This window comes from Hypanus sabinus, chromosome 4 (genome assembly GCF_030144855.1).
Source record: "Hypanus sabinus isolate sHypSab1 chromosome 4, sHypSab1.hap1, whole genome shotgun sequence".
Lineage (NCBI taxonomy): Eukaryota > Metazoa > Chordata > Chondrichthyes > Myliobatiformes > Dasyatidae > Hypanus > Hypanus sabinus.
Window position 1 is genome coordinate 88,807,485 of NC_082709.1, and position 16,590 is coordinate 88,824,074.

Here is a 16,590-nt window from a genome sequence, read left to right on the forward strand (position 1 = left end):
CACCCCTGCTGACCACGGTGCCCACCAAGCTAGTCCCACTTATCCATTTTTGGCCCCTATCCCTCTAAAAACTTCCTATCCATGTACTGAAATAATTTTTTTTCCAATGTTGTTATTGTACCTACCTCAACCACTCTCCTACACTCCAAGAAATAAATTCCTGGCCTGTCCATCCTCTCCCTATAACCCATATACTCATGACCTGGCAACATGCTTGTTAATCTTCTTTGCATTCTGTCCAGCTTAATGATGTCTTTCCTCTAACAGGGTGACCAAAACTGTACACAATACTCATGTGTGGACTCATTAACATCTAGAACAACTGTAACAAAGAACATAGAACTGTACAGCACAGTATCGGCCTTTTCACCCACAATATTGAGCTGATCTTTTAACCTACTCTTACCCTTTCCTCCCCCAGATTCCTCCATCTTTCTTTCATTCATATGTCCAAGAGCTTCCTAGATGTGTCTAATGTATCTGACTCTAAGACCACCCCTGATTCCGCCACTCTCTGTGGAAAAACCTACCTCTGACATCCCCCCCCCCCTATATTTTCACCCAATCACTTTAAAATTACGTTCCTCTGTATTAGCCAGTTCCATCATGGTCTGTCCACTCTATCAAGTCACCTCTCACATAATGTAACATCATGTCTCAACTCCTGTACTCAATGGCCTCAGCGATAAAGGCCTCCTTCACCACCCTGTTGGATGAATGTCCTGCTGATCCACCTTTGGTGCTGGGTTGCCTTCTCTGATATTATGTGCTTCAGTTAAGAAATCTGGGATGCTTAAGGCCATAAGAATATCAGAATCAGAATCTCAATTCAGTTTACTTTCACTGATATATGTTGCAAAGTTTGTGATTTTGCAGCAACGTAGTGCAATGAGTAAAAATTATTATAAATTACAATAAGTATAAAACAATAAATAAGTAGAGTTCGGAAGAGAGCAAAATGTGACATAATGTTCATGGTCCATTATGAAATCTGATTGTGGTGGAGAAGAAGCTGTCCACAAATCATTGAGTGTGTGTCTTCAGGATCTTGTGCCTCCTCCCTGAAGACATGTCCTGAATGGTGAGGATCCTTTCTGATGGACGCTGCCTTCTTGAGCTATTACCTTTTGAATCATGGTGGGAGACTAGTGCCCATGGTGCAGCTGACTGAGTTGATAACCCACTGACATTTTTTTCTGATCCTGTGCATCGCTATAAAAGAGATAAAATGAGATTAGCTTCATTTGTCACATGTTCATCAAGATGTACAGTGCAATGTGTCATTTGTGTTAAGTCAAATCAGCGAGGATTGTGCTGGGGGGGGGGGCAGCCTGCAAGTGTCCCCACACTTCTGGCACCAATATAGCATGCCCACACTATCCCATATTTTGTTGGAATTTGGGAGGAAACTGGAGCATCTGGAGGAAACCTACATGTGCATGGGGAGAACACAGAAACTCTATACAGATAGTGGCAGTAATTGAACCCTAATCTTACAACTGACACTGTAAACCAATGTACTAACTGGTACACTGCCATGCTGGCCCAGTAGGAGCAGTAAAATAGGAGCCCCAATAGGACAGCATTAAGCTTTCTCCACCTTCATTAACATCAGAACAGGGAGACAAAAGCACAATTCCCTGGCAGTGGAGCTGCAGGTAGATTGTGAAGTAAGTGTTTGGCCCACTTGTCTTCATCGCCCAGGCACTGAGTAGAAGAATTGGGATGTTACATTATAACTGTGTAAGGCCTTCATGAGACCACACTTGGAGTATTGTATATTCTGGTTCCTGCTACTAAGACCAGTGGAACCATTTCTAGCCCATGGCTAGGTACAATACGTTGTGGAGTGGGGCTCGGGAGGAATGGGCTGAAAGCAGGAGATTGGATCCAGCTGTGGTCAGTGTGGACTGGCTGGGTGGAACAGTCAGTATCCATGCTGCATTGCTCTACGGCTCTGTGACCATCTCCTTGTCGAGTCCCTTAATATCCAGATACCAGTTGTACAATCAAGCCCAGTGCAGCCCTCTGGGATGGAGTGTTCCTAAGGCCCCCTATGAGTGAAGAAACTTCCTTGCATCTCATCCTAAGCGAGTGCCTTATGAGTGAAAACAATTCCTCATCTTGTCACTTACCAGTAAAGAAATTTCTTTTAACTCTTTTTAAACCTTGTCCCTTACAAGTAAAGAAGTTTCTTCTCATCTCAGTTTAAAACGTGCCCCTTGTTCTGAAACTCTCCCCCTGGTCCGAGACTCATCCTCGCTGTATTGAGCCTGAGGACATTCCCTGTGAATTGTAAATGTACTTGCTGTATCTCCTGACCTTTGGTGCTGTGTTTGTGTCTTCCACCCCTCCACCACAGATATCCGAGAAACGGCCTTCGTCTACGCCATCACCTCAGCTGGAGTGACCCATGCCGTCACCCAGGCCTGCAGCATGGGTGAGCTGCTGCAGTGTGGCTGTGACCGCTCCAGGACCAGGTCACCGCCCGTGCCCACTGCGGGTTCCAGCGCCGAGGGCGCCGCATGGGAGTGGGGCGGCTGCGGAGATGATGTGGAATTTGGCTACGAGAAGTCCAAGCAGTTCATGGATGCAAGGAGGAAGAAGGGCAGGAGTGACATCAGGACGTTGGTCGACCTGCACAACAATGAAGCTGGGCGTCTGGTGAGTGTCCGCGGGCACTGCTGTCTGTAGTCTTTCGTAGGGACAGCGCACATTTACAGACATGCAGTTCCCTGCCCTGCTGGAAGGAGACCCTGATCTCAGCCTAACTGCAGCTGTGTTGTCAGCAGTTATGGGCCTCTTACTGAAGAAAGATCAGAGGAGGTTCACAAGTATGATCCCGGGATTGAAAGAGTTAATGAATGAGGTGTTTTTGATGGTTCTAGTCCTCTACTTAATAGAGTTTAGGAGAATGAGGGGGAATCTCATTGGTAACTTATCGAGTATTGAAAGGCCTAAATAGAGTGGATGTGGAGATTATGTTTCCTACAGTGGGGGAGTCTAGGACCAGACGGCACAGCCTCAGAACAGAACGATGTTTCTTTAGAACAGAGATGAGGAGGTATTTCTTTAACCAATGGGGTGGGGGGAGAAATAAATCTGTGGAATTTATTGCCATAGACTTTGGCTGTGGAGACAAATCACTGGATATATTTAAAGTAGATGTTGATAGGTTCTTGATTAGTATGGGAATTAAAGGTTACAGGGAGAATACAGGAGAATGGGGGTTAGAGGGATTACAAATCAGGCATGTTGGAATAACGGAGTAGACTCAATGGGTTAAATAACCTAATTCTGCTCCTATGTCTTATGGTCTTATGTATAAAAATCCATTAGACATATCCTCATCTGCAAAGGATCTGGGAATGCAGATCCATAATTCCTTGAATGTAGCATCACAGGTAGATACTGTCTTAGAGATTTAAGCACATTGGCCTTCAGAAATTGAAGTATTGAGTACAGGACAAACAAGAGAAAGCTGGCAGTTGCTGGAAATCCAAGCAACACACACTAAATGCTAGAGGAACTCAGCAGGCCAGGCAGCATCTATGGAAAAGAGTACAGTTGACATTTTAGCCTGAGACCATTCATCAGGATCCTTCATTGGTAATGAGTACAGGAGTTGGGATGGATGTTATGTTGAAGTTGTATATGTCATCAGCCATATCTAATTGCAGTCTTGTGTGCAGTTCTGGTCACCTACCTACTGGAAAGACATCAACAAGATTGAAAGAGTACAGAGAAAATTTGTAAGGATGTTACCAGGTCTTGAGGACCTGAGCTATAGGTTAGGACTATATTCCCTGCAACGTAGGAGGATGAGGGGAAACTTAATAGGGGTTTACAGAATTACGAGGGGTATAGATAGGGTAAGTGCAAACAAGCTTTATCCACTGAAGTCTGGTAAAACTAGAATGAGAGATCATCGGTTAAGGGTAAAGGCTGAAGTACCCAGGACATCTCCAGAGAGCGATGTCTCAGAAAGGAAGCTTCCATTAATAAGGATCTCCAGCACCCAGGGCATGCCCTTTTCTCACTGTTACCATCAGGTAGGAGATCCAGAAGCCTGAAGGCACACACTCAGCGATTCAGGAACAGCTTCTTCCCCTCTGCCATCCAATTCCTAAATGGACATTGAATCTTTGGACACTACCTTACTTTTTTTTCTATACAGTATTTCTGTTTTTGCACTTTTTTAATCTATTCAATATACATATGCTATAATTGATTTACTTATTTATTATGACTTTTTATAAAATTTATTTCTTCTTATTATTTTTTCTCTGCTAGATTATGTATTGCATTGAACTGCTGCTGCTAAGTTAACAAATTTCATGCCACATGCCGGCAATAATAAACCTGATTCTGATTCTGAAAGATTGAAAGCATTATTAGGAGGAACTTATTTACTAAGAGAGTGGTACAAATGTGGAACGAGCTGCCAGTGAAAGTGGTGGATGTGGGTTCGATTTCAACATTTAAGAGAAGTTTGGATGAGTACATGAATGGAGGGCTATGGTCTGGGTGCAGGTTGATTAGACTGTGCAGAATAATAACTTGGAATGGACTAAGTGGTTTGAAGGGCCTGTTTCGGTGCTATAGTGTTTTATGACTTTCTGTCCTTCTGACCATAAGACATAGGAACAGAATTAGGCCTTTTGGCCCATAGAGCCTGCTCTGCCATTCCATCATGGCTTGATAAGCATGTTAAGAAGGTGTATGCCATGTTGGCCTTCATTAGTTGGGGGACTGAGTTCAAGAACTGTGAGGTAATGTTGTGGTTTAAGAAAACCTTGGTTAGAGCATACTTGGAATATACTGTTCAATCTGGTCATTATAGGAAGAATGTGGAAGCTTTGGAGAGGGTGTTGAGGAGATTTATTCAAGTCAAATCAAGTGAAGTCAACTTTTATTGTCATTTCGACCATAACTGCTGGTACAGTACACAGTAAAAATGAGACAATGTTTTTCAGGACCATGGTGTTACATGACACAGTACAAAAACTAGACTGAACTACGTAAAAAAAACAACACAGAGAAAGCTACACTAGACTACAGACCTACACAGGACTGCGTAAAGTGCACAAAAACAGTGCAGGCATTACAATCAATAATAAACAGGACAATAGGGCAAGGTGTCAGTCCAGGCTTTGGGTATTGAGGAGTCTGATAGCTTGGGGGAAGGTTTACAAGGTTGCTAAAGGGCATGTCTTATGAACATAGGTGGAGCAAGCTAGGGCTTTTCTCTTTGGAAAGAAGGGAGATGAGAGAACTTGGTGTACAAGAGATAAACAGTATGTATCACTTATATACTCCAGGTCAGATATTGCTAATTTGTGGGACATAATTTTAAGGCCATTGAAGCAAAATATAAGGGGGATATCACTGGTAGGTTTTTCACTCAGAGCAGTGGATTTATGTAACGCTTTTCCAGGGTGATGACACAAGGAGATATATTAGAGCCAATTAAGAAACTCTTAGGTAGATACGTTAATGAAAGTGGGATGAAAGGGTTAGATTGATCTTAAAGTGGGTTAAGATGTTGGAACAACATCACGGAGCAAAAGGCAAACTGATGCACCATCAATAACTCTCGGAGATGTGAGTTAAGGTAGGCTTTTATTGGCTGGAAGAAAGCACCGTCAGCAGCAAGCGACCACCACACAACATCCTGGAGACTGAGGCCGGGGCTGTGCCTCCAATCGCCTTTATACAAGGGTCAGTGGGAGGAGCCACAGGAGCAGTCAGCGGGGGGGGGGGGGGGGCGGGGGGCGTGTCCAGACAGGTATATGTGGTTCACCACACAAGCATTGTGCTGTAATGTTCTATGTTAAGTGATTTTTACTTCATCTCCATTCTCCCATCTTCTCCCCATAGCCCTTAACCAAGAACCTATCAATCTCTACCTCAAAGACTTGGCCTCTGGAGTCCACTTTAGCAACAAATTCTACCCTCTGGCTGAAGAAATTCCTCCAGATCTCAGTTCTAAAGGGATATCCCTTTATTCTGAGACTGTGCTATTCCCGCCGTGCTATCCGTTAGGCTGCACATGGAGGATTGTGTGTAATTCTGTTCCATTTGCAGGAAAGATGTGGGGGCTTTGGAGAGGGTTCAAAAGAGGTTTGCCAGGATACTACCTGGATTATCAGCTATAAGGAGAGGTTGGTCAAACTTGGATTGTTTTCTCTGGAGGCTGTGTGGAGTCCAGATTGTCATAGACTCAGTAAACAATCACAATCCTTTTCATAGGCTTGAAATTAAACACTGGAAGACATGCGATTAAGGTGATAGGAAGTGGGGGGGGGGAGTTTAAAGATGAGTGGGCAAGTTATTTTTTACACAGAGTGCGGTGGGTGTCTGGAATGGGCTTCCAACAATGGGTGTTGGAAGTAGATATGTTTGAAGTGTTCAGCTAGGCACATGAACATGCTGGAAATGGATGGACTTGATCTAGGGCAGGCAGAGGAGATATAGTTTAATTTGATATCATGTTCAGTAAAGACACCATGCCATAAAGGACCTGCTCTCTGCTCTATGTTCTATGTTCTAGGTACTATGTAAAGTCCTTCAAAGTATCCTGACGAAGAGTCTCAGCCCAAAATGTCAACTGTTAATTCCTCTCCATAGATACTGCCTGATCTGCAAAGTTCCTCCAGCACTTTGAATGTGTTTCTCTGGATTTCCAAATCTTCGGAATCTCTTGTGTCTATGTTCTTTATTCTGTATAGCTTCTCTAAGGTCACCAGGACATTGTGTGAGCAGTGGTGGACACTACAGTATGGGGAGGGGTGGATATTTTGACCATAGGAGGAATATGGAAAGATACTTCGGATACTGAAGATGAATTCTGATGAAATTTAAGAAATTAAACTTTGGTATTTTGAAGGTTAAGAGGTGAGTTGATTGGAACCTTTTTGGTAGAGTTGTCTGACTGGATAGGGATGAAATATTTCCCTGGACTTAGGGGAAGGAAGTAAAAAAAATTGAGCCAGGGCTCGAAGCAGTGAAGTGAGAATGCACACTGAGGTCGGTGGGACCTCGCAACTCCCTCTCACAAGTAGTAGTAGATACCAGGGTAATCCTTATACTTGGGAAGAGGGTCCCCACCACTCTGTACCTTCAGCAACTGGCCTCATTTACATCTGAAAATGACAGGATTTTAAAAACATTGAACACCACAGCACTGTACAAGACCATCAGGCCACAGCTTGTGTCGACCTTTTAACCTACTCTGAGATCAATCTAACCATGCACACTGCCCTCCATTTTCTATCATCCATGTGACTGCCTAAGAGTTTCTTAAGTCCCTAATGTATTTGCCTCTGACATCACCCCTGAACCAGAATCAGAATCAGGTTTAATATCATTGGTATATGTCATGAAATTTGTTGTTTTACGGCAGAAGTACATCACAATGTATAATAATAAATAAAACTAGAAATTACAATAGGAAATATATATACTGTATATAAATTAAATCAAGTAAGTCATGCAAAAAGAAAGCCAAAAAAAAGAGGAAAAAGTAGTAAGGTAGTTCATGGTTTCATTACCCATTCAGAAATCTGATGGCAGGGCATTCTACACACCCTCCATTCTGTGTAAAACCTCACCTATACTTTAACACAATCACCTTCAAATTATGCACCCTTGGGAAAAATATCAGGCTGTCCACATATTTTGATAATATATTTACTTTGATTTTCACCAAGCCAGCAATTTTGTAACTTGGACAAGGATGCTTCTGGCTTCTCCTTGGACCCAACAAGGCCACCGAGAGGCAACTCTCTCTGGAGGGGCCATTGAAGAGCAGGAAACCAGGGGATGTTACAGTCAAATGAACAGAGCTGAAATGAGGAGGGATGAGCAGAACTATATTCCTTGCACATAACTGTGAAATATAAAGAAAGATGATTAAATGATTAAGAACAGGAGGGACGGGTATAACATTCAACAGTAATGAGCAGATGCGGTATGGAACATGATGGGGCCAGGCTAATGTCATCCAAGGAATGCAACCAGTCGGCACTGAATAATGTAGGGCTGTTAATGTTAGATTAATATCTCAGCAGTTCTGCTGCATTACCTTCAGGGCCCGTTATATACTTGTTTCTCTACTCTTGGAAAGTTTCACTGAAACAATGTCTCCTTCCCTTGGGGGAATGGGATAATGAGTGGAGTCCACAGCGGCTCAAACTATTCAGCCTCTATAAGAGTATCAAGCCACTTTTCCCCACGAAATGATCTCCACAGACGTCTAACATATCGAACAGAGAACATAGAAGAGTATAGGCTGTTCAGCCCACAACTTTATGCCAGTATTTTAACCTACTCTAAGATCAAGCAAACTCTTCCTTCCCCCATAGCCCTCCATTTTTCTTTCATCTATGTACCTATCTAGAAGTCTCTTGCTATCTCTAATGTATCTGCCTCTACCACCATCTCAGGCAGCACTGTGTAAAACCTTACCTCTGACATCCCCTCCCCCCAATGCTTTCCTTCAATCAGCCATTTCCAAGCTGGAGAAAAGGTCCTGGCTGTCAACTCCATCATCTCTTATCATCTTGTACACCTCTATCAAGTCGCCTCTCATCCTCCTTCACTCCAAAGCGAAAAGCCCTGGCTTGCTCAACTTATCCTCATAAGACACACTCTTCATTCCAGGAAGCTCCTTTACTAATGCTTCCACATCCTTCCTATAATGAAGGGGCCAGATCTGAACACAATATTTCAAGTATGGTCTAAGAAGAGTTTTAAACAGCTGCAACATTACCTCGTGGCTCTGGAGCTCAATCCCCTGGCTAATGAAAGTCCGCACACCATTCAGCTTAACCACCCTATCAACTTGGAGGGATCTATGGACATAGACCCCCAGTTTCTTCTGTTCCAATAATGCTGCCATTAACCCTATATTCTGCTTTCAGATTCAACCTTCTAAAGTGAATCACTTGACACTTCTCTGGATCGAACTCCACCTGCCACCTCTCAAGCTCAGCTCTGCATCCTGTCAATGTCCTGTTCTAACCTATGACAACACAATCCACAAGACCACCAAGCTTAGAGTCATCTGCAAACGTAATAACTCAGCCTTCCACTTCCTCATCCAAGTCATTTATAAAAATCACTAGGAGCTTTATAAAATGATAATTTATGAATGATCATTTACATCGTGATTTTAACAGGGAAGATCTGTTTAAGGCACTTCATATGTGTTATCAAAGACAGAGGCATGTAAGTAGCTTTTGGGAAGATGGCCAAGGGTTTGATCAAAGAGGAAGGCTTGAAGAACATCTGAAAATTGGTTCTGTGCCCCTGTAAAAGATCGGAAAAGAAAGACACTAAAATCTCTGCAAGTGGAACACAGACAGCACAGCAAGAAGGAAGGTACAACTCAATTAGGCACACCGTGGGGCGCCACAGTAGTGTAGCGGCTAGCGTGACACTATTACAGCTTGGGGTGTCAGACCGAGGTTGGGTGAGCGTAGAACTAGAGGTCATGGGTTAAGGGTGAAAGGTGAATGGAAACATGAGGGTGAACTTCACTCAGAGTGTGGAATGAACTGCTAACAGAAGTGGTGGATATAGGTTTGATTTCAACATTTAAGAGAGATTCATATAGGAACATGAGGGGTGTGGAGGGCTATGGTCTGGATGCAGGTCGTTGGGATTAGGAAGAGTCACATTTCGGTATGGACTAGATGGGTCCTGCTGAAGGGTCTCTCCCGAAACGTTGACTGTACTCTTTTTCATAGGTTCTGCCTGGCCTGCTGAGTTCCTCCCACCTTTTGTGTGTGTTGCTTGGTTAGATGGGCTGAAGAACCTGTTTCTGTGCTGTAGCATTCTATGGCTCTATAACTCTCCCAAATGTCCATTGTCTGCAGCCAGTTTTAATTGATCACCCACCCCCAATGCTCAGTGTTTTACAGGACTGAAATAAGGTCCTCAGCCCTCCTCATCCACACTGACCAGGATGACAATCTCCACTAATCACACTTATCTGTATTAGAAACATAGCTCTCTACAACACACACAAAATGCTGGAGGAACTCACCAGCTCAAGTCGCATGTATGGAGATGTTTCAGGCCAAGACCCCTTCAAAGGGATGGAGTTAATTGCCAGGGGAATCAATACCACTCTATAAATGCTATTTGACCTGCTGAGTTCCTCCAGCACTTTGTGTGCATGCTCAAGATTTCCAGCAACTGCACAAACTCTTGACTTTCCTATCCAAGTACACTGGAACATTCAACAGACTTAGATAGGCATAAAGATGTAAGAGAAATGGAGGGTTATGGGCCGTGTAGAGGGAGGATGATTGTGGAGTAGTGCTGTGCTGTAGTGTTCTATGTACCTCTCCAAATGCCTTTTAAAATAATTTCATTTAAAGATTCAAAGTACGTTTATTATCAAAGTATATATGCAGTATATATACCCTGAGATTTGTCCTCCCACAGGAAGTCACAAAACAAAGAAACACTGCGGAAACCATTCAAAGACAAACGCCAAACCCCCAACGCTCAAAAAAAAGAATAAATTATGCAAGTGGCAAGAAACAAATGAATAACACACAGAACATTAAATATCAAACCACAGAGTCCTCGAAACAGTCAGGAATTTTCAGTTAAAAATGCCCTGTTCAAAATCACACAAAATAGCAATAAAAATGGTGTAACTTTACATCAGAAAGACATATAACTTGAACTTCTAAATCTTCTAAAAAACAAGTCCAATCCACAAACCACACCAATCAAACCTTACCCAAGACTCCTGTACCTTCCTCTGGCAGAAGCGAGCGAGAAGGAGAGGGAGATCCATCAAACGCAGGCAGACAATGCTGAACACCTGCTCACCTTCCACTCTCATCCTCTTTGATTTCAATTTAATTGGCAAAAACATTGAGTAATGGAACCGATCCTGGGTTTGCACCTTGCCGTTAGGCTGCATGCCCCGTTCTCAAGCACGCAGAGACAGCAAAAGCACCAGGTCACTCAGTCGGCCCAAAACCACATTACCAAGATGTAAATCACAGGCTGCAGTTGCAAACAGATGTATTGAAAAGTAGAAGGAGAAGAAGCAGCTTCATGAACTGTCAGCAAAATGTCGCAGTTATTGAGGACATTATCAAAAGTTTTACAAGTTCTAATTGTCCATTGTCTGCCACCACAGTTTTAAATGATCTCTCCCTGATTTTGTAACTCTCAGAATCTTACAGGACTGAAAAGGTGGCACGGTAGAAAAGCAGTTAGCGCAATTGATTGTATGTTCTCTCCGTGACTGTGTGTTTCCTCCAGTTTCCCCTCACATTCTTCAAATAGATCGGTTAGGATCAGTAACTTGTGGGCATTTTATGTTAAGACCACTTGTGAGCTGCCTCCAGCACAATCCTTGGACTGTGTTGGTCACTGTAGGTTTCGATGTACATGACAAATAAAGCTAATCTTTAATTATATCTGCCTCCCCTACAGCCTCTGACAGATTGTCCCAATAACCACTATGCTCTGTGTGAAAAACTTACCCCTCACATTGCCTTTAAATTTCTTCCCTTTTGCCTTAAACTGATGTCCTCTCATTCTAGAATCCCTTGCATTGGGAATAATATTCTCACAATCAATACTATCTGTGCCACTCGTAATTTTATAAACAGCTTTATGGTTATGGTCACCCTTCAAGCCCTTCACTGCTGTGAGAATAAACCCAGCCTATCCAATCTCTCATAATAGCTACAGCCCTCCATTCCAAGCAACATTGTGGTGAATCTCTTCTGCACGCTCTCTATTGCTACCCACCCTTCCTGTACTCTGACCATAATCTGCGGAGCAGAATTAGGCCATTCAGCCCATCAAGTCTTGTCTGCCTGATTTATTATCCCTCTCAACCATATTTTCCTGTTTTCTTACCGTAACCTTTGACATATTTACTAAATAAGAATCTTTAAATATACCCAATGAATTGGCCTCCACAGCCACCTGTGGCAATGAATTCCACGGATTCCCTACCCCCTTGCTAAAGAAATTCCTCCTCATCTCTGTTCTGAGGAGATTTCATTTTATTCAGAGAGTGTGCCATCTGGTCATAGACTCTCCCATTATAGGAAACATCCTCTCTACATCCACTTTATCCAGGCCTTTCAATATTCGATGGGTTTCAATGAGATTTCTACTTTATTCTTCTAAGCTCCAGTGAGTACAGGTCCAGAGCTGCCTGCACTGTATCCATGTCTGGACACGCCCCTCTGCTGACTGCTCCCACAGACCCCTGGATAAAGGTGATTGTGTCTGCTCCTTCCACAGTCATCCAGCATGGACGTGCTCCGTTTTACTGCTGATAAAAGCCTTTCATTATTTACTCTACTTCCAATCCTTTGGAGTTAGTGCATCACAAACCCTCCTCAGATGTTAACTCTTTGTTTCCTGGGATCATTCTTGTGAAGCTCCTCTGGCCCTCTCTAAAGCCAGTGCATCCTTTTTTACATATGGGGCAAAAACTGCCCACAATACTCCAAGTGTGGTCTGACAAATGTCATTTAAAGCCTCAGCATTACAACTTTGCTTTCATATCCTAGTCCTCTAGAAGTGAACACTAAAATTACTTTTGTCTTCCCTTACCACTGACTTGGCCCGCAAGTTAATCTGTACACAATACCCTAAGTGCCTTTTAATCAATGTTTTATACAGCTGCACTATGAGGTTCAACTCTAATATAGATTTTTTTTGCCAAAGCAAGCATACCAAAGGTCCCCTTCACTATCGTACCCACTTTCACATTCAGATTCATATATCACATAAGCATCGAAACTCAGAGTGAAATGTTGAGTATATGCTGAGGTCAAGCCCATTAGGGTCACCACTTATTCAGGCATCAATTTTTGGCAAGCTATGAACTTGCACATCAAGGCCCTCTCTATATCAATGCTAAGGCCTCTGCATTTTACTCCCTGAATCAGTTTTTATTTATGGTTTTTATATGGTAACAGGCCCTCCTGAGCCCAGATGACTACTAATGTATGCCTTTGGAATGCAGGAGGAAACCCGCGCGGTCATGAGGAGAACACAGATACTCCCTACAGACAGCAGAGGGAATTGAATCCCGATTGGGGATTGCTGGCATTGTAAAGCGATTGTGCTAACTGCATGCCACGTGTACCAGTATTGCTATAATGGCACTGTTCCTAATGTTTATAACCACACTTCAGATCATTTTTTAAACTATCAGGTATTTTAGGACATCTTGAGGACCCAGCAGGTGATATACACTAGTGCCCACTTTATTAGGTACACCTGCACACCTGCTTATTAATGCAAATATCTAATCAGCCAATCATGTGACAGTGGCCCAGTGCATAAGATCATGCAGACATGGTCAACAGGTTCAGTTGTTCAGACAAAACTTCAGAATGGGGAAAAATGTGATCTAAGTGACTTTGACCGTAGAATGTGGTGGGGGGGGGGGGGGTTTGAGTATCTCAGAAACTGGGATTTTAACACACAACAGGGGGGAATGACCAAACTGATTCGAGCTGACAGGAAGGCAGTAGTAAATTAAATAACCAAGTGTTACGACAATGGTCTGCAGAAGAGCATCTCTGAACACACAACCTGAGGTAGATGGGCTTCAGCAGCAGAAGACCACAAAAATACCACAAAAATTGGCCACTTTATAAAGTGGTCACTGAGTGTAAAAGGCAAATTCTCTTTATTATTAGGGAAACTATTTGAAATTTTGTAAAGATTGCTGTACCTTGGTGATGTGGAGAGTTAGGGTGTTGGTCTGACGTGCTTTTCATATGGATCAATTCATTACATTGTGCACTGTGGTAAAGCAATAACAATGCAGAATAAAGTGCAATAGCGATAGAAAAAGTGCAGTGTGAGTAAACAGTAAGTTGCAAGGTCACAATGAGGTAGATTCTTAGGTTAAGGGCCCATCTTATTGTTCAAGGGAATTGTTTAATAGTCTAATCACGCCAGCGTGGGTGATGTTCCTCCACCTGGTGGCATGTGCTTTCAGGTCTCCGCTGCTTCTGCCAAATTGGCAAGGCAGAAGAGAGAATGTCCAGGGTGCCGTTTAGCTGCTTTACTGAGGCAACGAGAAGCATGGACAGTGGGGAGGCCGGTTTTCATGATGTTCTGAACTGTATCCACAATGCTCTACAATTTCCTGCAGTCCTGCCTGGAGCAGTTGCCACACTAGGCCATGATGCATCCAGACAGAATGGTTTCCATGGTGCATCATGAAGAACAGGTCAGGGTCAACAGGCACGTGCCAGGATTGTGCTGAGTGAAAGGAAATTATGCCCAGGGACTTGGGAATTGGTAGTTCGATTCCTATTACAGAAATTGAAACTTAAGGATATTGACCAGAGCCTCATTCAATTCCCATCACATTTCCTACAAAGATGCACAGTCTGGCCCCAGATGCCTGCAGGCACTGAGTTCTTTTCACAAGAGATGCTTTGCGCACACACCATTCATTCTGCAGATAACTTGATTTTGAAATTGTCCACTAGCTAATTTATGAAGGAAGATTTGAAGGATAGGTTAAAAATTATGACTAGCTTGTGTATCTCTTCCTTACAGTATAGATTTTCTTCTGGGAAACTTTGAAATTTTGCATTTCCTACTTTCATCGGTTTTCCAGCACTGATACTAAGGAGTGCACTGGGATACTGTCATGGAGGGATTGTGTGATGGGATATTGTCACAGAGGGAATGTTGGCGTAATATTCTCACAGAGGGAAAGGGTGGTGGGATATTGTCACAGAGGGAATGTGCGATGGGATATTGTCACAGAGGGAATGTGCGATGGGATATTGTCACAGAGGGAATGTTGGTGTGATATTGTCACAGAGGGAATGTTGGTGGGATATTGTCACAGAGGGAATGTGTAATGGGATATTGTCAGGGAATGTGTGATGGGATATTGTCACAGGGGGAATGTTGGTGGGATATTGTCACAGAGGGAATGTGCGATGGGATATTGTCACGGAGGGAATGTTGGTGTGATATTGTCACAGAGGGAAAGGGTGGTGGGATATTGTCACAGAGGGAATGTGTAATGGGATATTGTCAGGGAATGTGTGATGGGATATTGTCACAGAGGGAAAGGGTGGTGGGATATTGTCACAGAGGGAATGTGTAATGGGATATTATCAGGGAATGTGTGATGGGATATTGTCACAGAGGGAATGTGTGATGGGATATTGTCAGAGAGAGAAGGTGTGATGAGATATTGTCACAGGGGGAAAGGGTGATGGGATATTGTCAGAGAGGGAAAGGGTGGTGGGATATTATCGTGGAGGAAACTATGCAGCACTGTAATGGACGGATACTGTGGTAGGATACAGTTATAGTGATGGAGGGACAATGTACGGAGATACTGTCATGCCTGGAAATTTGGTGAGATACTTTCAAGGAGAGATTACGTGTTGGGATATAGTCATCGAAGGATAATGTCATAGGATGCTCGCATGGAGGGAATGTATGGGGAGATACTGTCAAGGAGAGATAATGTGGTGGGATACTGTCATGGAAGGAAAGTGAAGAGAGATACTGACATGGATGGATCATGTGGTAGGACACTATTATGGAGGGAAAGTGTATTGGGATTTCAGAGGTCCAATCAGTGTTGGGAGCAGAGCACTTGAAGAGGTTACTTGCAGGTTGGTGAAACTAGTATAGAAGGAGTGCTTCACGGGCATTTGGACATTCCGGAGGTCCAATCAGTGTTGGGAGCAGAGCACTGTGAATTAAATAAAAATACAGAAGGGGCAAGTGGGGTGCCATTGTTGGGAGTGGGCCAGCAGTGAGAGTGGGAGCAATGGGCTTTGACTCAAAAGGCTTCGACGAAGAGAGGCTGAGGCCGAAGAAACAGGTTGGAGGATTTGGTCTTGGTTGCCCATTGTACAGTGGGGGCAGGATGGCAGATATAGCAGTGGAATGCTCCTGCTGTAGGATGTGCAAATTCATGGAACCTGATAGTCATCATGGAGACTACACCTGTGGGAAGTGCAGCAACTCCAGCTCATGAAAGACCACATTAAGGAGCTGGAGTTGGATGAACTTAGGTTCATCCAGAAGGCAGAACAATTGAGAGATACGACTTTTGAGCAGGTGGTTACACCCAGAGTGCAGAATTCAGGGAGTAGATGGGTGAACACTGAGAGGTAAAAGAAGGAAGTCGGTGCAGGGTCCCCCTGTGGCCATTCCCCTCAGCAACACGTACACCCCTTTGGATACTGTTGAGGAGGGTGACCTATCTGGGCAAGGCAGCAGCAGCCAGACCAACAGCACTGTGGTCAGCTCTGAGCCTCAGAAGGGGAGAGTGAAGTCAGTTGAAGGAATAGTCATGGGGCACTCAATAGTTAGTGGGACAGATAGGAGATTCTGTGGCAGCAAAAGAGATGCTAGGATAGTGTGTAGCCTCCTGGGTGCTAGGGTCCTAGGATGTCTCTGAGTGGTTGCAGAATATTTTTGAAGGGGAGGGTGAGCAGCCAGACGCCGTGGTACACGTTGGTACCAATGACATAGCCGGGAGAGGGGTAGAGATCCTGCGTGGTAAGTTTAGGGAGTTAGGTAGGAGGCTGAAGTGCA

General features: G+C 43.6%; 1 protein-coding gene across 1 annotated transcript in view; it reads left to right on the top strand.

The window, feature by feature from the left end:
• wnt6b (wingless-type MMTV integration site family, member 6b) overlaps positions 1–16,590 on the top strand; it is a 261,944-nt gene that overhangs the window by 215,093 nt on the left and 30,261 nt on the right. Inside the window, exon 3 of the mRNA XM_059967633.1 lies at positions 2,363–2,664. Coding sequence (XP_059823616.1) covers positions 2,363–2,664 — 302 coding nt within the window. The remainder of the gene's footprint in view (positions 1–2,362; positions 2,665–16,590) is intronic.